The sequence below is a fragment of the Euprymna scolopes genome, chromosome 17, assembly GCF_053919585.1.
Source record: "Euprymna scolopes isolate OS-2025 chromosome 17, ASM5391958v1, whole genome shotgun sequence".
Classification (NCBI taxonomy): domain Eukaryota; kingdom Metazoa; phylum Mollusca; class Cephalopoda; order Sepiida; family Sepiolidae; genus Euprymna; species Euprymna scolopes.
In genome coordinates, this window is record NC_136498.1 from 111,121,430 (window position 1) to 111,145,922 (window position 24,493).

The 24,493-nt window shown below is 33.5% G+C and overlaps 1 protein-coding gene across 3 annotated transcripts in view; it reads right to left on the bottom strand.

Annotated features, from left to right (window-relative positions):
* Nucleotides 1-12,337: 12,337 nt before the first annotated feature.
* LOC145296883 (uncharacterized) overlaps nt 12,338-24,493 on the bottom strand; it is a 155,270-nt gene continuing 143,114 nt past the window's right edge. For all 3 annotated transcript variants that reach the window (XM_080143028.1, XM_080143027.1, XM_080143029.1), the window contains one exon: nt 12,338-14,203. In XM_080143028.1, coding sequence (XP_079999154.1) covers nt 12,725-14,203 — 1,479 coding nt within the window. In that variant the 3' untranslated portion in view covers nt 12,338-12,724. The remainder of the gene's footprint in view (nt 14,204-24,493) is intronic.

A 24,493-nucleotide genomic window follows, 5' to 3' on the forward strand; every position in this document is an offset into this window, starting at 1 on the left:
TCAACCTTCGTTTCATTTGGTGTTGACGGGGTTTCATTGGTTGCACTTTTTTTTTTTTAAATTGAAGATGTAACAATATCGAAAAACGATTGATGTGAAGCCAAAGTGTTCATCCCATGTTGTAAACTGTAGTTACAGTTTGACATCAATGTTGTCACAGAAGCTGATAGAACAAAATAACAGACAATGAAGAACTGCTTTATGGGCTCCACTCTGGATTTTTCAAGCTGAAGCCTTTCCCCAGGGGTGGATATTCCACAAGGTTGCAAAGATTTGAAATCAAGCTTTTATCTTTTCCTAGGTGGACTGCTTCCAAGTCTGTCAAGCTTCATCTACTTGAAGCAACTGGTTATAGCACCAGTAACCCGCCTTCACCCTTCCTCCTATCAGTAGCAGTAAGTATACCTGGATTATATCTAAGTCATGTGAGCAGGTCAGGAACTTATTTGTCCCACTGCATATAAGCCCCAAGGTAATGGACAGTATGAGAGATACATGACATATTGCAGGCAGCAATAAGTCTAGCATTCATTACAAAATGCCTACCTGTAAATAATCACTTTTAACAGCTAGACTACTTGAATGGCTGTTCAACTGTCCTCACTGATCCTCGAATGGCTGCTTTGTCCCAATATTAAAAGGGAAAGATTTTTCTGTTATATACACATTAATTTCCAAAACAGCAGAAAAACTATGGTGCCACACTGAGATTTTGTTCCTGTATGTCTTGTACGAACCTTTTCTTATAAAATACGAGATGACTTACCTTTTTAATACTTTAAGACATTTGATTCCAAACAGAAAATTCCAATATTGGACAAAACAAAATCCATTATGATTATTCCAGTAAATGAAATCACAGCTCCTTTATATCCATTAGTTTGCTTTAACCTCCTAACTGTTTAAATCTGTTAAGATTTTAAAAAATTTATAAGGTAAAATTAAAAGCCAAGAACAATGCGAGATTTTTTTTTTTATATAGAGTAAAATTAAATGCAAACAAAAGAAATAAAGTTCTTTTTTTTGTTGTTTGTTTTTTCTTTTTCACACAAATTTTAACTCTAAACAACAGTAATTTTTTTTTTCTGTTGTATTCAATGGTGATATAAATCTTAATATATTTCAGACTTATTAGTCCATTTTCCGCTGTCTTCTCTTGAAAATGGACTAATAAGTCTGAAATATATTAAGATTTATATCACCATTGAATACAACAGAAAAAAAAAATTACTGTTGTTTAGAGTTACAATTTGTGTGAAAAAGAAAAAACAAACAACAAAAAAAAGAACTTTATTTCTTTTGTTTGCATTTAATTTTACTCTATATAAAAAAAAAAATCTCGCATTGTTCTTGGCTTTTAAAAAATTTATTTAATAATTGACACTCCAGAATAATACGCAAGTTGAAGTCCGCAGAAAACGGTGTTAGGCCAGAATCGGTTTTGATATTAAACTTCATCCATAATATAACTTTTGATAAGAAAATAATTTTCAAACTTCATCCGTTAATACCTGACTCAAAGTCAGCAGAAAATGTTGTTAAGCCAGAATCAGTTATACAAAGGAGTCGCCGCTTATCAAGGCCCAGGGGCCACTTGAGGATAAGGGTTGATGGGTATACATTAGTTATGGGATTATAGCGTAGTAAACCTAAGTATTGAAGATTTTGTAAATTGGATTACTTAGGGTGATGGTTCATCAAGAACTTGTTTACATTGGACTTGAAGACAATCAAATTGTAGTCAGCTGGAAAGCAGACAATCTGAAGGGAGTTTCACAGGCGTGCAGTTCTGAGAAAGAAGATTTGTTTATGGAATCTACGTTTAGGTTTAGGCACAGATAAAGAGTGTGGAAAATTAGTGATAGTGGTTTTGGCTAGACGAGTGTTTTTCGTGAAAATTTGGCAAGGGGGGACCATAGATTGAAGCTTAGACGAGCATTTGCTATAAAAATAATGATAAAGCAGAGACAGGCTCGCAACCTCTCTTTTGTGGGAAAGAGGTTGCAGAGAAGAGGAAAGGGCATTCCCCACTAAGCTATGAAGTCTATTTTGAACTCCATCGAGGCAGGATAAGCTACTTCTAGTAGCTTCTGCCAAGATGTGGCAACAGTACTCCATCATTGGGCGTACGTGACTTTTATGCACCGATGTTAATTAAAAAAGTTAAAAAATTAAAAAAGTTATAGTAGTAACATTTATTCAAATTCAGTTCATTGGTGCGTGACTTTGTGGCCACCCTGTATAAGTAGAGAATTGCATCATCTTAAGTTCCATCCATAATATAACTTCCGGTTAGGAAATAATGTCATCCATTTATTTTTTATATTACTTGTATTAATCAGATTATTGTTTTCATCTTGAGTGTTATTTGTGCACCGTTTTGGTCGGTTTGGCCTTTGACCGTCCTCAGGCATGTTGGTTGGTGTTTGGAAAAGAAGAGTTACCTAAACAACAACCAAAATGCCTGAGGATGGTCGAAGGCCAAACCGACCAAAATGTTGCATAAATAACATTCAAGATAAGAACAAACTAGTTTGCATCTCAAAAAATTCAGGACTTTAATTTTTATTTTTTTTTATTTTTGGAATCCTTTGAGATGAAGCTTCATAATTTGTACCCATGGTGCAGTGTATAGGGACATTGAGTTTCTATGGTTCCAGGGCAGAATTCTCTGAAGATAGTGGTTTCAGGTCCTACCCAAGCCAGGTCAAAACATGGCGAGACAACAACTATGGAAAACAGTAGTTAATGGGGATACAGTTATAAGACTCAGTATTCCTATCTCGTTGCGGTTAACCACCTGAAGAAGGCCAGAGGATGAGTTGGCTGAAATGTGGTAAAAAAACAAAACAAAACAACAACAACAACAACTACTACGACGACGACGACGAAGATAAGGATAACAGTTCAGAAAAAGTCATCCATTAACTTTTAACTAATAAAAATCCGAGGGACTAGCACAGCAAATGTCAACAGCTACCTGCAGAAGTTTCTCTGGCGTCATATATTGTCTTGAAAATAGATTCTTAGCGAAATTATTTAAAAAATAATATATTTTTTATAATAAAAAAAAACATTTTATTATATTTCGGCAATAAAATACAAATTATTACAAATAGAAAAGAAAAACATTTTATTATAACCCCCCCCCATAAAAAAAAAAAAAATCAAACCACCTAAGTGAATAATTATTTTGTAAAAAAAATTGTTTAAAATTCTTCCTCTTTCCTGGTGGGCTTTCAAGACTGGCAGATATGATCCATCTGGCTTTTCGTGTTAACATGGTTTTAAAAATTCTGGCTTTCTTCCTATTAGATGGCTTATGAGATCACAACATGGTCCCCGGCCTTAGTAGCATCTTTCGGTATATTTCCAAGAACCATACAAACATTTAATATATATCGCATATAGAATTTATATTATAGCTAAAGAAGAAAATGAAAGATATATCTATATAAAGTTGAGTCTTTTTTATACTTTTTTTTTTTACAAACGAATCACCACTTATCAAGTCCCGGAAGCCACTCGAGGATAAAGGTTAATGAGTGTACAGTAGTCAATGGAGCAATACCGTAGTAATCGTTAGTAGTGGAAATTTGGTAAATTGCATTACTTAAAAAGGACGGCTTATCAAGAACTTGTTTACGTTGGACTTGAAGATTTTGTAAATTGTATTACTTAGAGAGACAGTTCATCAAGAACTTGTTTACATTGGACTTGAAGGCAACCATATTGTAGTCAGCTGGAAAGCAGAAGAGAGTTCCACAGATGTGCAGTTCTACGAAAGAAACTTTGTTCATGGAGTCTACGTTTAGGTTTAGGTACAGATAAAGGGAAATTATTGATAGTAGTTTCAGTTAGGTGAGTGTTTTTCATGAAAGTTTGATAAAGGGGGGACCATAGATTAGAGCTCAGACGAGCACTTACCATGTAAGTAACGATAAAGCAGGGACAGGCTCGCAACATCTCTTCTATAGGAAAGAGGCTGCAGGGAAGAGAAAAGGGCTTACTTACATTGATATTAAAAATCTATTTAAAAATTATTAAAAGAGACTTCTTAATGTACTTAGTCATGGATAAAAGTTAACTAATTTGCATATTCTTTCAAAAACGAACGTCCATTAATTAATTATTCATTTTTTATATTTATAGTTTTTTATTGGACGATTGATTTCATTTAATTATTACGTTCAATTATGCATATTTCTTACATTGTGCATAATTACATAGCATATATGGATTAAAATGTTCTAGTACACACAAAGAACATACAACATTAACAAAACAATACAAATGTCTCACATTTCTGAATTTTTGAGATGAGGATTGGTTATTCATATTATTTGGAACCTTTGGACTATTGTTCTCATCTTGAGTGTCATTTTCACGTTTGACGATATAATGGAGATGTTGACCTTCTGTGTAGAAACTACACACTTTGTGATGGGATCTGATACATATTGGCAGGAAGAAGGTCTGGCGATGGGATCACCATTGTTCCCAGTACTAGCCATACGTGGAATACTTTGAGGAAATACTGTTAGGATCAACACTACTAAAGCCAATAATGTAGTTGAAGTATGTCGATTATACATTCATACTCAGGCTTCACAAGGAAGATGTTCAAACATTACTAGACCATGCGAACTCTATCTGTCCACCTATTCAGTTTGCGATAGAAAAAGAACATAACGAATTATCATTCCTAACCCGCACTGGTCAGGGGGTTATGTCATCTGTATATTGAAAGGCAATTGTCACTGCACAGTATCTAAACTTCAACTCCCACTATCCATATAATGTAAAGAAAGGAATCGTCTGTTGCCTACAACAAAAAAGCAAAAGCAATACGTAGTAACAGCAATGCATATCAAGAGGAGATGGATAGTTTGAGAGAAACTCTCCACCAAAATAACTATAAAGAGAGAGCTCCAAGAAATCTGGACTAGATACCAAAGAACACCACTCAAAAACTGACCATATATGTGGAGGGGAAAAGGAAACCATTTACCATTATGGGACAAAATAAAAAGTATAGACAGAGAAGAACAGTGGAGAGTAACAGGGCTCAAAAATTGGTAAAATTAATTGTAAACCACTTGAATATTTTATGTATAAAATGAGTGAACCTTGAATCTGGTTTCAGAAACGTTTCCTTCCTTGATCTGAGAAGGTGGGTCTCTTTAAAATGAGATTCCACTGAAACATGTATGCACATGTGTTGCATTGCGGAGGCTTCACAGAATGGGGATGCATAACAAGGGCAAGACGGCGACCCAATTACTTGGCAGAGTTCACATTTATAATAGACTAACTTGGGTGCCCGGCGTTGCCCGCTTGTTTGGAGGTGTGTTGAGAAAACAAAAACAAAACATGGTAGTAGGCAGGCAGGCTTGAACCCATACCACAAAGGAGGAAAAAAACGTGAAAAAAAAAAAAATGTGACGTCTTTGCTGTTGCGCCTATCTCCTGCATCTATCTCAAAACCGGAAGTGACGAATGTTTAAATTAAGACTAGAGGGGATGACTTTCAAAAATATTGGCGAAAATAGCGACCCCTCCTCATAGAAAAGTGCTTAGTTGAGGGTGAAGGAATTAATGTTTTAAGCCAATTTTTCAATATTTGTCGTCCGAAGGGTCAAGCTTCAAAATGATACCAATCTTGTGAAAATTTGTTGCGTCTGTCAAAAGTTTTAGGCAGACATACAAACATACATTTAGACAGGTAAGATTTATATTATAGAAGGCTGAGATGTGAAGAGAGACATGTAATTGACAGTTCTTTTTAAACACAGAGGGGAGATACATTATTGATGAGGGGGATACAGTCACATTTTGGAAGGGGTTTCATATAAAGTTCATTATACAAAACGATGAAGACAAAAACACATTTGCGGTTGATGACAAACGAAGACAAAGACTTACATAACAATAGGAAGACATTTATTTTCATAAATAAATGTTGGTAATGAGAATGATAGGAATTCGATGCTGTGTAGATTTTTACATTTTGTCTTCTCCTCCCTCCCTTCGTTTCCTGAAGGAGCTTAGGCTAACTCTGTCTCCTCTCTCAACTGCCAACTCTAACTCTCTCAACTCTAACTTTTACCATTTTCAACTCTAATTTAACTGTATATATTGAATCTATATTTCTTTGTGACGCCAGAACGTGGCCAAACACGTGAATGGAATTCACATGAACATTGCATATGCTTCCAACACATGTCCTGGCAATGCAAAGAATATTCCTTAATTACCATTGTTCCATTCTACCTGCTCTGACCTAACTTTGTTGTTTAGTTATTTCTACTATAATGGACAATTCCACTGCATTCCTGGAATCGCATCTAATGATAATATGTATTCATTTTAACTTTTAATACTGAGTTTGATTTCAGTATTCTCCTTTAATAATGATTATCTTCGATCCTAATTATTTTGTTTCTAACTAAAAACCGGGAGCTGTCCCCTTCATTATGCAACATATCTAACCAATAATATAATAAACAGACTATATATATATATATATATATATATATATATATATATATATATATATATATATGATTAGTAATAAATAGTGATATTTACAACAAGAAATAAAATAGGTTTAAGGCTTCCAAAATTTATACTAGAACTGTCTGCAGAGACCAGTGGCATAGTGGTTAAAGTACTTGGAAAAATCAATTGTAAAAGTGATATTCTCCAGAATGTTGAAGGTTCAATTCTAAGTGTGGGCGACTGTAAAATACAATTGTGAATTACTTAGGTCCTCTCTATCCAGTCTTGGCTGACATAACAAGAGTATGCTACCTCTGTGAAGTAAATAAAAGGTTCTGTTTGAACTTCTGTCCAAATTCTCAAGTTCGACAAGATACACCTGAAGATGGTCAGAGGTTAGACTGAAAGTTTTGAGTCAACTCTCTGCAACTCTCTTTAGAAACTGGTATATAAAGTTATTCTCTTATAACATTTTCTGCCTGTGTTTGTACACACAGAAAAACAACTGCAAGTCTTAGGCTGTTTAGCTATTTTAAGAAAATAATATTTAACATATATATAAATAACATACAATGACTAACAACGATCTTAGTACAAATATACACATTTATTTATTTATTTATTTGCAGATTATTGTTCTCATCTTCATAGTTATTGTTTCCCAATGTTTCAGCTAACTATTGCTCTGGCGTATATATTATTTAATTGGAATTCATTATTGAGATGAGTATTATTTATTAACTTTATTTATTGCTGACTATTATTCTCATCTTTTTTTTTTCACAACGTTTCAGTCATCTATTCCTCTGGCCTTGTGGTAACCACGACGGAATAGGCACTCTAAATCTCCAACCTGCATCCTCAACAATTACTATCTCCAATAGTTGTTGTCGTCTCACCACGTTTTTGACCAACTAAGCCTCTGGCCGGCTTTGGGTAGGATTGAAACCACTATCTTCAGACAATGCTCACATGGAACTGTAGTCATTCAACGTCACTATCCTCTGCGTCACGGACCCCAAAAGCCAGAGGAATAGTTGGCCGAAACGTCATGAAATAACAACTAAAAAAGATGAGGAATATAGTCCGCAATAAAATACATTAGTAACATCACTGTTTGGTACATTTTAAGCCAGGAAGCCAATATCTTCAGATAGCCTGATTTGATAGCACCAATGAGACAAGTTGAATTGTCACTCATTGAGTTCTGCTAGTGAGTGCTGCTATAATTCATCTCCCAGCAAAAAGCAAAGTAATGTATACGCCATAGTACCGACTTTGAAGTATTTGTCTTCAATCTTTAATACCTATATATTCCGAAAGTGTTTCAAAGTCGTCTCTTATTCTGTTCACTCTCCCAGATCGGCAGCATCATTATCATTCGTAATGTATTCATTAGATTTTATGCTTCGGAATTTTTATTTTAGACGAGGACTGATTATTTGTATAATGAAACAACAGCTAAAAAAAGATGAGAATAATAGTCCGCAATAAATAAATTATTGCTCTGGCCTTCGTCAGGTTGTTAATCGTGACGGGATAGGAATGCTGAATCTTGTAACTGTATCCTCAGTAATTACTGCCTTCCATAGTTGTTGTCGACTCATCCTCTTGCCAGCTTTGGGTAGGATTGAAACCGCTATCTTCAATGTGCACCTAGAACCGTAGAGACTCAACACCTTTACCCACTGCGCCACAGGCCCCAAAGGGCGATCAAGGTTAGATTTCTTGGTCTTATATATCCAATTTTTTTCATGTTTATCTGGTCATCCATCATCGAGTCTGTACCGAATGGTATATTATTTTATTATTGACATCCTTTTGAGATGAGTAATTTGTATATTTTTTTATTTGCGGACTATTATCCTCATCTTCTAGTTGTTGTTTCATGATGTTTCAGCTAACTATTCCTCTAGCCTTCGTCTCTTAACTGTATCCTCAGTAATTACTGCCTTACATAGGTGTTGTCATCTCTCAACATTATTTTAGTTTATACAAGATCAAACATTTGAACTAGAAGATGAGGATGATAGTCTGCAAATAAATAAATAAATAAATCACTCATCTACAAAAGGATTCCAATAATAAAAATAATATTTATTCAATATGTTGACAAAAGTAAAAGACATCGTCGTCGGCCGCTTTCTCGTATCCAAGAATTTCAGTTTCCTCTTCCCTCAGTGTTTGGATCTCAGATGGCTTCTCAGACCAATCTGAGCATGGAATTTGCGTGCGCAGAAGAGACAAACAATGCTTCGCAGGGGTTGGGTTTGTACAGCACGATTTTTTTTTTTGCCTGCCTCTTGATCTCCACCAGTCTTCTTTCTGCTTCGTATCCTTTGGTACCGTGTATGATGGATTGGCGCCACAGGTATCAATCCAGAGCTGTTGTTTCCCAGATGTGAAGATCAAATCCGGTGTTTTTTAGGGTGGACTTGAGTTGGTCCTTGTATCGCTGTAGAGGGTGGCTGATAGATCTTTTTCCTGTGGCTAGCTCCGAGTACATATATATAAAAGACATGCAACATTGACAATAACAAAAGAATACAAGTGTTCATTAACTCACCACCTGGGTAGAAACTATCTTAATAAGATAATAATATTCAACCGATGCTGGAATGTCCTCAGCATAGCGAAAGAATGTCTCTTTCTTCAAGCTTTTGAGTCAGCTCTGTGTCCCCCAGGGGAGGTAACTCTCGCCAGCGTCTTTAAAAACTGGTATACTTCAAAGTTATCCCCTTACAGCATCATTTTGTGTTTGTGTTTCTGCTTCCTGGAACAGCATGCCAGAGGAAAGTGTGAAGATGTCTACCACATCCAAATTTAATGTTGCATTGGACAAACATTCATATGCTATATAAATGTAATATCTCCATTTTTTTTTTTCTTGTTGCTATTTTTTGTCAATAAAATCAATTAATTGATTATTAAACTTTTGTGTTCAATACATCCCTCTCCCTGCCATGGTTCAATATTAGTGGGTACGCTTGCAAGTATAAATATTATTTTCTTAGATAGAAGATGTTGAATACAGGGAATATTTTTGATAAGGGATCATGAAAGATTCAAACATTTTGATCTTGTATAAGCTAAAATTTGTGAGAAAGAAAGTCAATAATATTTAGTCGGACATAACGTCATTTACTTTTATTTTAGTTTTGTAGAAGAGGGTATGATGTTGAGGGTTGTTGTCCGATCTACTTCTCTGACCAGTGTATTTCTTTGAAGGCCTTACAATTTTTATTGCCAGCAACCGAGAAGTCTTGCATTTTAAAGTTTTATTTATTGGGTGGATTTCTGTCAGTATTTTAAATTATTCTCAATTTTTTTTACCGCTTCTTGAGACTCCAAAAGCGAGAGCACCACGGTGTTATGTTTGTTTTTGTTTTAACTTACGTGCTCAGCACAACTTGCGTTTCACATTAAAATATTAAAATACACTTTAAAATCAGTTGAAACACAAAAAACTTATACAAGTAGATAGAAGAGTAACTTATCTTGCCTTTGGTAACATTTATTTGTTATACATTTGTTTCTTTACCACTTTTTCATACCTCGGTCTATTGTAACTTATCTTGCCTTTGGTAACATTTATTTGTTATGCCTTTGTTTCTTCACCACTTTTTCATACCTCGGTCTATTGTAACACAAACGTTAACGCTCCCCTCCCCGCACATCTAAAAGATTCTGAAATTATTTATAGTTGAACAATTTTCTCCACATCACTAACATCTGTAGTTTGCTTGAAGCATTGTTTAACATGTATATATAAAGGTAATTTTTAGAAGGAAATATAATGTAGCGGTGTAATGAATCAACACAAACTGGAGACATATGAAGGTGGAATGAGTTTTGAAATTTCCATCTTTTTATTAATACAGTATATCTTTTTTATATAATTAAAAAAAATTTTTTTGTCTCATTTTACAAAGGAGTCACCACTTATCAAGGCTCTAAGGCCACTTGAGGATAAAGATTAATGCGTGTATGGTGGTCACCAGGACAACAGTGTAGTAATTGTTAGTGGTGGAAATTGAATATAATTTGATTATTTAAAGGGACAGCTCAACAAGAACTTGTCTATATTGAACTTGAAGATGACTATATTGTAGTCAGCTGGAAAGCAGGTAAGTAGAACAGAGTTCCTCAGGCGGGCAGTTCTAGGAAAGAAGCTTTTTTTCATAGAATTTTTGCTTAGATTTAGGCACTGATAGGGATTGGGGAAAATTGTTGATAGTTGTTGTAGCTAGATGAGTGTTTTTTTTTTTGTGAAGGTTTGCCAAGTGAGGAACCATAGATTGAAGTTTTGATGAATACTTACTATAAAGATAATGATAGAGCAGAGACAGGCTCATAACCTCGCATCTGTGGAAAAGAGGTTGCAGGGAAGAGAAAAGAGCATCACCTAACTGGTTTCAAAGCCAATTTTGAACTCTGTCGAAGCAGGATAGTGTGATCTGAGCAGCTCCTGCTCCCTAGTATAATTTAAACAAAGTATAAAAAAAGTTATTTTTGCTAAAAGAAACAAATTTCAATTTGTAATGAAGTGAGGGGGGGGGGAGGGGGGGATTAGCAAACAAAAATAAAAAAGATAAAAATATTTTCTTCTCATTTTTTGTAAATTTTGTAAGGCAAGTTAGATCGTTCAACCGATTGTCTTGGTATAAAAATCTGAAACTTGAAACGCAGTTTTCTTTTCTTTTTTTTTTTTTAGTTTTTTTTTTTTTTTTAAAATGAATTTTGAAAGGCAAATTAGCTCAGCCGATTGTATTTAAATGAAAATCTGAAAATTGAATTTTTTTTTTTTTTTTTTAAATAATTCTCCAATCAGTGAATGAAACCAACTTTTTGGAACAGTTTCAAAGTGAGACATATGTTCTCTTTCAGAAATTGTTCCGACTAACATCACAGTTCTATCGAGGCTGCCATAAATCAGCTCAGCGCAAACAAACATGAAGCGCAAACAAATATGAAGCATTGTTTCTTTGTTTCTTCTCAGTAAAATGTTACTCACCATTTTTTACTTAGTCCATCTTGTCTGGATAAAATTGTTGGTGCTTCTATATTATAATAATGGAAAAAATATTGAATTTCAAGTAAAACAAAAGATACCTATGCAATTAATTGTCAGGTCTCAAATAATAACATATCCAAAAATTACGAAAAAAACGATAAGATAGAAGATTATTTATTCATGAAAAAGGACATTTGTAAAATCTAGCAATTTGGTTTCAAAATCTGCCGATTTGAAATGGAGGGGAGGTAATTAAGTTTTCAATTCAGAAAAGTAATTTCGATAAGTTTTGAAAACAGTGAAAAAAAAGTTATTTTTAAAAAATCACAAATTATGAATATATGTTGTGCTTACTTTTGTTTTTTGAATAAATTCCGTCTGTTAAAAATTGTTTCAACTAAGTTACTTCCCCCTTTTTTTTACATCATGTGACCCAACATCTCCGACCCAGCATGTAACTTTATCGAACTTGTTTTTAATCTTATAGGAATTGTATTTCATGAATAAATTTTTATCTTTTTATCTTTTTTCCGTGATTTTTGGATATGTTACTATTTGTGACATGACAATTACGTAGATTCCATTTGTTTTACTTGAAATTCAATATTTTTTCGTTATCATAATATAGAAGCACCAAATTCTTTTATCTGTCTGATCCATCTCCCCTCCTATTACAGAATTCTTGAAACTCTTGAAAATTAGCTGATTGAGCAATTGTCATTCAACAGATTCTTTGCCCTTGAGTCACGATTTTTGTGAGCCGATATCTAAAATTTGTTAAAAACAATTCAAAGACTTTTCGTTTTATAAAAAGGTCCTGTACGAGTATAATTTGTCTGTTGTATTATACAATGTATTTTAAATATGTTTTACAACTCAGAAAGTAATTACAGTGCGCATGATTGAATTGTGAAAGTTTGTTTTTCATACAAAACTTGCATGTACAAAATGGGGAGGAATTCATTTTTCAGTCAAAGGAATGGCCCTTTTTGCCAATCCACTAACGACTGTTTCCTTCATAGACGCCAATATGTTTTCTAGACCCATTGTTTTGACATCCTTAGAATAGACTAGGCCACAATCCATTTATTTACATCCATCATATGGCAATTTTTATAAGTTTGTGTTTAAATCTGAAGGATTATCTTACGATCCAGTAAGATCCATCTCTTTGTAACTATCACAGCCTGACCATGTGGATTAGACAATTCAACAGGTGACGAATTGATAATCGTCAGAATTTAACTGATTTTGGTTTGATTTTGATGAAACAATGTTTTTGTTGTCTCTGTGCTTATAAGAATTTGAATCCGGCCCAAATCCGGGTTTTAAATCTGAATGAACCTGGCAAGACGATCCTGTATCCTGGATGTAACCATTGGAATCAACTGTGTTCAGAGACGGTTTCATATTAATTTGGTCATAGTCTTTAAAATCTGAATCAACCAAGCTTGAATCAGATGCATTAATATTCTGAACATACTTGTTACAATCTGAATCTTGGCTCAAATCAAATGGTGTTGTATTTTTGATATAGCCATTAGAATCAGCTGAGCTCAAAGACAGTCTCATATTACTGTGATCGAAACCACTAGAATCTGAATCAGACAAGTTCAAATTCGATATATTCATATTCGGTACGTGTTCATTAGAATCTACATACACCTGACTCAAATCGAATGATGTTGTATTTCTAATATAGCCATTAGAATCAGCTGAGCTCAAAGATGGCTTCATATTATTTTGATCGAAACCACTAGAATCTGAATCAGACAAGTTCAAATTCGATATATTCATATTCGGTACGTGTTCATTAGAATCTACATACACCTGACTCAAATCGGATGATGTATTTTTAATATAACCATTCGAATCAGCTGAGCTCAAAGATGGCTTCATGTTATTTTGTTCGTCATTGCTAGAATCTGAGGTTGAGGCTGGTTGGCTCAAATCAGATATGTAACCATTTGAATCTGAATCTGCTTCACCATCATCAGCTGATACCATATTGTTCTGAACAAAGGAGGTAATCTCAGAATTAACCTGGTTTAAACTACATGAATTTGTACTAGTTTGAACATAATCGTCAGACTGTGGACTTGATCCGAATGAATCCATGTTGCTTTGGACATAACCATTTGAATCCAAATCAACCGGTTTTAAACCAGACGTAACCATATTAGATTGAACATAACCATGTGTCTTTGATTCAGTCTGGCTGTGAAGGCGTGTAAGAGAATTTGAATCTGAACTCGACTGACTTATGTTCGATAAATCATGTCGTAGATAATGTTCAGGATCTACGTTTGACTCGTTTAAATCCATAAAATTATTTGCCCGGTTTTTCAGATCCAAATTTGAATTCAAACGACTTAATTCAAATCGCTGGGGAAGAGGATCGGAGCGTTTCATATCTGCATAAACATAACTATTTGGATCGGAGTTCGATGGAGACACTTTTTCTTGGAGATTCTGCATGTTTTTCTCTTTATTTGTTGATAACTTGTCTCGGCCAAAGTCTGCCGTTGGCACACCTGCTTTTGAATCGTCATCATTTTCAAGTATCGTTGTTTCCGTATCCATTTCCTCCTCCTCCTCGTCTGTGCTACTTAAATGTACACCTTTAGGATCCATCAAGTTTGTTTGGGATTCCGAATCAATTTCCACATAATAGGGTAAATCTTTTACCTACAATCAACAAAGAAAAAACAAAACGTTAGAATGAACTTTAACAAAAAGGAATGGATTGAAAATTGGGGGGTAATCACTCCTTGTTGTTTTTATTTTTTATTTTTAAATCAAGACAGCAAATTAAGCTGAAATAATAAGCTAAACAAAGCATGTAGTTTATTCTTTACAAATGATATAAATAATTCAAGGTAGCTGCTGCTGTTTGATATAATATCACATGAGGAACATATAGATATACACAGTATTATTATGACATCATCTAGTGTGCACGGTAACAACATAAAAACAAACAAAAACGTAACATAACAAAATCCACAGTTTTAGTAATATACAGATAGATGTGCTAGTGTTTGACGACATATGTTTTTCGTTGCATTTTATCTTAGGTAAAATTTTTATAATTGAAATCACTTGAAAAGGGAGGGGAAAAAAATCAGTTATCTTATTTGCAAACAATATAAGTACTTCTAGGTAGCTGCTGCTGAAAATGTCGAGGTTCAATCAGCTCCCATTGTTTTATTTTTAGGCAGAAATAAAAGCAAATGTTATATTCTCTGTTGTTTGTGTCCTAGCCAATTCCTATCTCTGTCTGTCTGTCTGTCGGTCTCTCTCTCTTTACATATATATATACACACCTTAGAAAAAATAGAAATTCTTTGCTTAGAAAGAAACAAATGTACGACAATAAAATGTTGGAAAAAAGAAAAAAGAAAATCCATAGAATTCTTTCTAAGCAAAGAATTTCTATTCAATCTGAAAAGTATATGCAAGAGGAGTCAGTATTGACATAATAATAACCAATTACTTCTATATCACAAAACAGATCTGTAAAAAAATGTACTGAAATATAAACATGTTGAAGGAGCTTTTTTGCATGAAAAATAAATATTCGGATCTTCGAATGTAGCTATACTGTTATTAGTTAGTTTAGTTATAGTAGTCCATTCACGTGGATGACGACGTCTTCCTCATAATTAAAAATTTTTTTATTATTTTCTTTTAATTGACTCTATGACTGTTGATGACTGAAGCCTAATGCGAGATCTACGGCCAGAAATTTGGCTGTCAAGTGTTCAAAGTTCAACGATTTGACTTTTGAGAACTCTACCAAACTCCTCTGCCAATTTTGTGTCTAAACACTTGAAATTTTAAATGTAGGTTACTTGGACATGGATCAAACTTTTTAATTTCATTTAGCTCAAAACAATAAATGTTAAAGGTATCAAAATTGGGGTCAAAGTTAAAAAAATTTGATCTCTCAGCCAATTTTTAGTCTAAATATTTGAAATTTTACATAAAGTGTATTCAGATATAGGGCAAGCTTTTTAATTGTTTTTTTGGCTGAAAATTTGGCTGCCAAGGGGTCAAAATTCAAAAGATTTGAACTTTGTAGTTTCTTGCAAACTATTCAGCCAATGGTTGGGTCTAAACATTTGAAATTTTACATGAAGGGTATTCGGGCATGCAGCAAGCTTTTTAATCAGTTTTCTTTTTGGGGGAGGGGGGAAGATTTGGCTGCCAAGAGATCAAAGTTGAAAGAGTTGACTTTTGCAAACTTTACTAAATTCTTCTGCTAACGTATATATATATATATATATATATATATATATATATATATATATATATATATATATATATATATATATATGTATATATGTTAGACTTGTCAACATTGGGAACACCTGTTTCTTCAATTCTGCGATGCAAAACTTTTCTTGTGATCTCTTTTGAGCTCTTGGGAATGCCGAATCCCAGTGAAAATGGATAAACGGTACAGTTTCACGCCTTAAGATATGTATATTTCAATTCAGCACCATAGAAAACCACTATATAGACATACATATCAAGTTTTGGGGTAATATAAAAAAAGAGCTCCAAAAAGGCATGTTTTTTTAGCCCTAAAAGTCCCCGGGGATGCGAACCAGAATTTTGTCAGGGTCACCCATACTGAATTAATATTAAGAACAATGGGCTCTACATTTTAGCTAAGTTTCAGAAAAATCTAATGGACGGATCAAAAGTTATGGGGCAAAACATATCATTTTTGGCCATTTTGGGATATTTTTGACCTCTTTTGAGTCTCTGGGGACACAACAGGAATTTTTTTGCACAAGAAAATTTTTTTACTGTGCATTTATTTAATAAAATACAATTTGTGGCAAAATTTCAGGAAAAACTAATTGACGGTTATCTGGCAATTGTCCGAACTAACGGATGCACGGACAGACGCCACTGAAAACATGGGCCCCTCTCTGATAAATCGGGGGACCAATACACACACACACACACACACACACACATATATATATATATATATACACACACACACACACACACACATATATATATTATATATAAATGAATAAAGCAGATGTAATAAAATCCAATTAATTCATGCATTAAGATTGTTCTAATTTTGTTTTTATTGTGAATTGACATCATTTAAACATGGTAGTGTTTGAATGATATAGTTAAGTGGCAGTTTTAGTCATTTAGAACTGCTTTAAAGCTTCACCACTCACTCATTTTTTGACCAAATTTCAAACGATTATTGCAGGTTATAGATCACCTTCTCAGCTACATTGTGAAAAAAAAAATGTTCAATTTTCGTTCAGTAAAACAAAAATTATGGTGAATTTAGTTGTGTTCAAAATCGTAAAAAACATAAGGAGGTGAGCGACGTTTTTTATGGCTCGTTTCCATAGCAACCACGTCGCTTCAGCGACTAGTGTCGCTATTAATTTACTGCTGTCACGAAAAAGAAAAGTAACAAGTGAAACAGAGAGAATGAAAGGGAGATAATTGGGGGATTTTATTGAAAGCAGACGAGTGTCCTACACTGTTATTACATATATGTATGCTATGTTTATGGGGGCAAAAAAATAAGACTGAAATTAAACAAAGAACAAGTGAATTCATTGGAATCCTGGAAAAATAATGGATTACAATAGAAAAATACGAACATGAAAAGTAATATGGTTAAGCTTAAACATGGAAAAGTAAAAGACTAGTTATTAAAACTGGAAAAGAAAAGGACAAGATATTCTAGCAAAAAATATAAATTTATAACTTAAAATATTGCAGCATTAAATTTTTTTTTTTTTAATTCAACTTAACATTATATAACCAATTTTTAATGCTGCAATATTGTAAGTTATAAATTTATTATATTTTTTAATAGAATATCTTGTCCTTTTTTTCCAGTTTTAACAATTAGTTCTTTACTTTTCCATGTTTAAGCTTAACCAAATTACTTTTCATGCTTGCATTTTTCTATTGTAATTATAAAATGAGTAATGATGTGATATTTTGGAAATTTAATAAGCAGTGAATATGTAAGATGGATGGAGAGGAACAAGCAGAAAAAGGGGAGAGATATGAAACAGGGATAGTGAGAAAAGGGGGAGGAAAAAATGAAAAAAAAATTTTAATTTCTTTTCAAATGGAAGAAACTAGGAGAATTTAGGTTAGGAAAATATATGCTAAAAGATACTGGGATTAAAAGATGAAGTTAAATAGAAACATTATTTTTAGTCTTACAGAAGTTAACCTTAGGAAAGGGGATTTATCGTAGGCAGAAATCTTCAACAAATAATTGATCAGATGGGAGAGAACTCTTACCTATCAAATAATATATATATCAGTGACTGACGACAGAAAAAAAAAAAAAAAATCCAGGGCTGCATTGAACAAACATTACAGCCTGATGCCAACCAAAAGGCCAAGGAACTGTTATGGCCACCAATAAATTCAGAATTCATTTCCTAGTTAAAATCCATTGAAACATTTTCCGTAAACATGGGTATTTAGCAGAGAAGCCAACAAACGATAAAAAGGGTAATAACTTCAAATATATAACAAACTAGCCAGCAACCCGAGACTGCCCGGTCGTACAATATGTTTAAAGATGATATTTTAATTTATGCAGATTGCGTATGTATTATAGAATTATTGATTATTATATATTGCGAGGAATAATTTGCCCAGTGAACAAAGAAAGAAAAAACAACAACAAAAAGAAAATAATAATGATAATGTCGTTCATCAAATTCCGTCTGTGTTTGTTTACAATATCATGTCAGCTGATATTTGGGCTTGACAATGAATGCCCTGAAAAAGTCACTTCTGATTAATGTTTATTTTAACACATGTAAACGAAGAAATGATTTGCGGTAATTTTAAATGGTACCTCCTCTTTTATCATAAATTGAACTCATTAATAAGAAAAAATTAAAATAAAATGGCAAGGTGCACCCAGCCTCGAATAGGGGATCATTCAATCTGTAGTCGAATGCTCTATCACTAAGCTATATCTCCATTATAATAAATCTGCTGTTTTTTTTTAAAGAATAAATGACTTATTAAGATTTTATTATCTCCATTGGGTAACATAAAATATTACCCTGTAAAAATTATTCTTTTTTATTTATAATAGAAAAAGGCTATTTTTAAGATCGGATTTTTACAATTGTCGATACTTATCAGATGAATTTCTGTACAAAACATATCTAAGAACACTGCCAGACATATAAATTAGCTTTGTGTGAAATTTGCAAAAGATAGGCTCAGCCGTTTCGGAACCTATGGGGAAGAAACTCACACACACACACACACACACACACACACACACACACACACGCACACACACATGCACACACACACAGACAGTGACTCTTACATAATGGTAAAGATAAATGTTACTGAAAGCAAGATAAGTTACTCTTCTACCTACCTGTATAAGTTTTGTGTATTTTAACATATTTTTAAGATTTTATTCAGTTTGAAAAAGAACTAGGATTGAGTTCATAAGTTAAACCAACAACAACATGGCTAACCCCGAACATGCCGTCTTCGGAGAGTCACTAATGGCTCAAAAATGGCTGAAAAACTAAACAAAATACTGATAGAAATCCAATAAGTGTAACTTACATTACTGGGTGTCGGGACAAGATCAAAGTGTAGTATCTGTTCTCCAGATGCTGCACTTCTATTTCTTGTTCTCTTTCGGTGGAGGAGAAATCCTTCACGACTGAGACAATTTTTATTTTTGTACCTTTTCTCCATGTTAAAAAACGACCCTGGTGTCTAACTCTGTCCCGTGGGGAGGCATAGTAAATAGGTACATTACTGGGTGGATTTCTATCAGTATTTTGTTTAGTTTTTCAGCCATTTTTGAGACATTAGTGACTCTCTGATGACAGCATATTCAAGGTCGGCCATGTTGTTATCGGTTTAACTTACCAATGTGACACTAGTTCTTTTTCGAATCAAACAAAAGCGTTAAGATATGTTAAAACACACAAAACATATTCAGGTAGGTAGAAGAGTAACTTATCTTGCCTTTGATAACATTTATTTGCTATATATTTCAATTTTTGACTCTTTTAAATACCCAAATACGTACTATTTTTGACCCTGTTAAATACCTGAAATCATACTATTTTGTATATTTTGGAAATATTTACAGAGCCAAGAAATGACAACCAGTATTTTATATATTTTTCTTTATTTAATTACTAACAAGGGGTACCCGGCGTTGCCCGGGTGTTTGGAGGTGTGTGTGGTTTTGGGTAAATCAAAACTTCGGAGGGAGGGGGGGTAAATAAAAAAAAATGTTTTGGTAGGTAAGTATGAGGATCGAACCCGAACCCGAACCCTTGAGGCAAAGTTGGAAATTAAAGTGTGAAAAAAAAAGAGTGCGACATTAACCATTGGGCCACCGCGAGATGCTAACGGAAACACATTTGAATTTATTTAATTACTTAAATTAGCAGGTGCACGTTTTAATGACTTAATGAGGTCAACTTTTGACTGCGGGGTATCATTTAGTGCGGAACGCTTTTCTTTTATTTCCAAGATGTTGGGAGTAGGGGGAAACAACTCCACTTGTTGAAAATGAATAGCAATTGTCTTCTGATATAAGGAAATAATATTTCCACATTGAGTAAAACTGATTGCTTTCGAACATTTCCGGCGATTGAGACCGGAAAAATACCTAGACAATTAGTGTCGCTTTTATTATAGAAAAAGGCCTAACCCACATGCGGTGAGCGAAAACTGTTGAATATTTATCTTCCTGAAGTCGAGCAAATTAAATAGACAGGCAAGCTTCGTTGTTAACTCTGAGATATTACGATTTATGTGATATATAAAATTTTTAAAAAGTTGTTAGGCGACCGACCGCTTCTCTGAAAAAAGCCTTTCTTGGACATACACAAAAAGCGAACACACAAACACATTTTCGCTTTTATATATATAGATTTTGACTATTATCCTCACCTTCTAGTTGTTGTTTTCACGTCCTTGGCCTTTGTTAGGTTAACCGCAACGGGATAGGAATGTTGAATCCTCCAACTACATCCACAGCAATTGCTGCCTTCAATAACTGTTATTATCTCACCACGGTTTGGTTAACTAATCCTCTAACCAGCTTTGGGTGGGATTGAAACCGCTACCTCTAGCTCAATGCTCACCTGGAGATATTCCGCATCTCTATCCACTGCACCACGGGCCCGAAAGGGTAATCAAGGTTGGATTTTTTGGTCTTATAAACCCAATTGTTCTTCCAATTGTCGGGTCTGTACCGATTGTCATATTATTGAATTAGCTTGGAATTATTTTGGAGATGAGTAAATTGTATAATTTTTTTTTATTTAATTATTTGAACTATTATTCCTCTGGCCTTTGTCAGGTTAACCGCAACGGGATAGGAATGTTGAATCCTCCAACTACATCCAAAGCCAGTCAGAGGATAAGTTGACCAAACCGTGGTGAGATGACACCAGCTGTTAGAGGCAGCAATTACTGTGGATGTAGTTAGAGGATTCAACATTTCTATCCCGTTGCGGTAAAACCTGACAAAGGCCAGAGGAATAATTAGCCGAAACGTTGTGAAAAACAACAACTAGAAGATAAGGATTATAGTCGAAATAATTGAATAAAAAAAATTATACAAATTACTCATCGCCAAAATAATTCCAAACTAATTCAATATTTTATATACAAGAAGTGTAACACTACCCATATGGTTAATAATGCGATACCTCCCCCACACACACCGCCGCGCTAAAGTGAAGCACCTTTCTGCAAAACATCAAGATATTACCAACGTGCTGATTGAGAATCTCTCAGATACCACGTCTTAAAGTGAACATTTTTTTCTCCGCTTGCTAAGTGTGCAAAGGAGATAACTGGAAGGATTTGTTTCTATGCAGAAATTCCATAACGGGCTTCACTCTTTCCAATGGTTCACTTCGACCAGGACAACAAGAACTCTGCCGTAAGTCAGCTGAAAATAGGCAAAAGCTTGTAGCCTCAAAAAACCATTGTAAGCATATAATATCTGCAGCTATGTATAGGTATACTAAGATGACTAGAAATCGCATTAAATCACACAAACTTGCTAGTTCTGGAAAAAACTATAATCGTTTGTAATTACAGTCAGCTAAAATACTCTATACCTTCCGGCGTGGTTGTTATTGGAAGTGGTGACAAGACAAATCCATTCCTTCGCTTTTTTCTCTCGGGTCTATATCTCGCTCTTGTGCATGTACTCTTTTTTTTTTTATTATTCGTTTTTCTAATTGTTATTTTTTCATTTAATAATCATTGGAAAGTTTTTAGCTGATGTTATTTTAATTAAGAATTATTGAAATTAGTTTTTTTTTTTAATTATTAAAATAAGTTTGTTATTTAAATTATTGAAATTAATTTTTTTTTTAATTATTGAAATAAGTTTGTTATTTAAATTATTGAAATTAAATTTTTTTTAATTATTGAAATTAGTTTTTTTTACTTATTGAAATTAGTTTATTTTTTAAATGATTGAAATTAGTTTGCTTTCTTTTAATTGTTAAAATTTTTTTTAATTGTTAAAATTATTTTTTTTTTGTAATTTATTGAAATTATTTTTTTTTACTTATTGAAATTAGTTTATTTTTTAAATGATTGAAATTAGTTTGCTTTTTTTTTAATTGTTAAAATTATTTTTTTTTGTAATTTATTGAAATTATTTTTTTTTAATTATTGAAATTAGTTTGTTATTTTTTTCAAGAATTATTGAAATTAGCTTTTTTTTTAATAGTTGGAATTAGTTTTTTTTTTTTTAATTATTGAAATTAATTTTTTTTAAATTACTGAAATTTTTTTTTTTAAAGAATTATTGAAATTAGTATTTTTTAAAAGAATTATTGAAAACACTTTTTGCGCTCTTTTTTATAAGAATAATTGAAATCAGTTTTTAAAATATTTTAAACTATTTGGGGAATATTATGTATTCGATACCTTTTTTATGATGTCTGAAATTTTGTTATTTTAATTTCAATAATTTCATTTTCTATTTGAATTATAATTTTATTTTTTATACATACATAAAACCATATTTATTATCTAAATTTCGAATAAAATAAAAACTTATTTTTTAATTTCGTTATTAAAAGTGCAAATAAAGACTAATTGAGTTATTTTTATCTTTTTATAATTTTGTTAATTTTTATTGCATATTTTTCAATAATGTCCTTTTCTTATATTTATTTCAATAAATTACTTCACAGTAGAAATACTGAAGAACAATAAAAGTGAAGGAACTGATTTGCCTTATCATTGCTTCCGGTAGCAGCCATGCCGGAAGATAGGAAGTATGTTAGCTGACTATAACCTCGTTTCTTGACCAATGAGCAATCGATAATTTCGCACTATAAAGTTGTTTTCACAGCAATGGACAAAGCTGAATTGCTGGCCCAGTGTTTTGCCCTAAACTCCATTTTGAACACCGCAAACCACTTTTAACTTCTCGGCCTATTCATAATGAGACCGCTCATAGCTTGCGTAACAGATGACTATAGTCACTCGAGAATGTTGGTTACCTCGTAAGAATGATGAATGATTGATATCACAATAAACTCCCAACCCCAAACGAAAGTGACATTACTCAAAGCAACCAGATATTGGTAACATGCTGGTTAGGAATCGTTCAGAGATCCCACCAGAAATGCATCTTGGAATAAACATTTTTTGGTCTCCCCGACAAAAGGAGGGTGGACCTGTAAATTCATCATTGTCCGGCTGCACTTTTCTCAATAACTATGGGTTGGAATTTTTCGAAATTTTGCACAAACATTAAACATGATATGAGTAAAAATGTAACAGAACGGATTTTTCAGGAAAACTCTGGTTGCCCCCCTCGGGTTGCCTTTCGGGTTAAAGTGGCTAAAATTGACACTTTTGTGCTTATTAAAAAAAATTAATGCCTTGGATTTTTATAAAACTTTCTGAAAAGTTGTAACTAACTGATTTCTATATAATTTTGTTTGTCTATATTTCGCGATAACTCTTGGGTGTGCCCCAGGAGCTCTTTTAGGGCTAATAAAAAACACTCCATTTTTGGGACTATTTTACCATATTTGTCCAAAATTTTCTGTGTATGTCTATTTAGCAGTTTTGTATGATTCTGAACTCAAATTTAAATGTGTTAAGACCTTGAGGACTTTTGGAGCTAAATCCAGGGAGAGGCAAATGATGGACTTATTCATTTCCTTTCTTGCATGGTGCAGAACATATTTACATATGTTAAAGCCTAAAACAGCACTGTTTGTTCATTTTCACCAGGATTTGACGCCCCCTGGGAACTTTGGGGGCTAAATGGGGGGGGGGAAATGCTGAACTTAGTCATTTTTTTTATGCCTCATTCATTGTGCATTCACGGAGGACCATGCATGCTCCACTTGTTTTTACGAAAATCGCTCCAGACAAGGCATAAATCCACTTGCTGTAAGGAGCTAAAAAAATATTACTTCAACGTCAAAAACTTGCCAATAATAATAAGTGTTAGATGGAATAGATTCTGATCCTTAAAACAGGAATTTTTCCGTTTTTGTCAGAAACATCATTCATGGAATGTGAGGACTAAAGAACAAAATAAGGGTAGCGAAAGTTACACAACTGCCGAAAGTAAATCTTGGATCCATTTTCTATTCTTCTTAAAACTTACTTTCTCCTTGCCAAACATTGTGCTGAGTTGGTCAATGACTGAGATAAAGCAGGCATTTGTCATGAGGAAATACCATAGCAAGTCTCACTCTCCTAACCTGTGCAGCTGCTATTTTGTTTAATCGCAAAAGGAAAACTGACATAACTCCTTTTCACCAATACCGCAATTCACACCAACAAATCTTAATTCAAATGTTTTCTTTCAACTGTCAAACACTCAACTACCTGTCCTCCCCAATTTGTCCTTCTTAAAGCAGCTACCCCTTTCGTATGCAAATTAATGCCACATATAAAAAAATA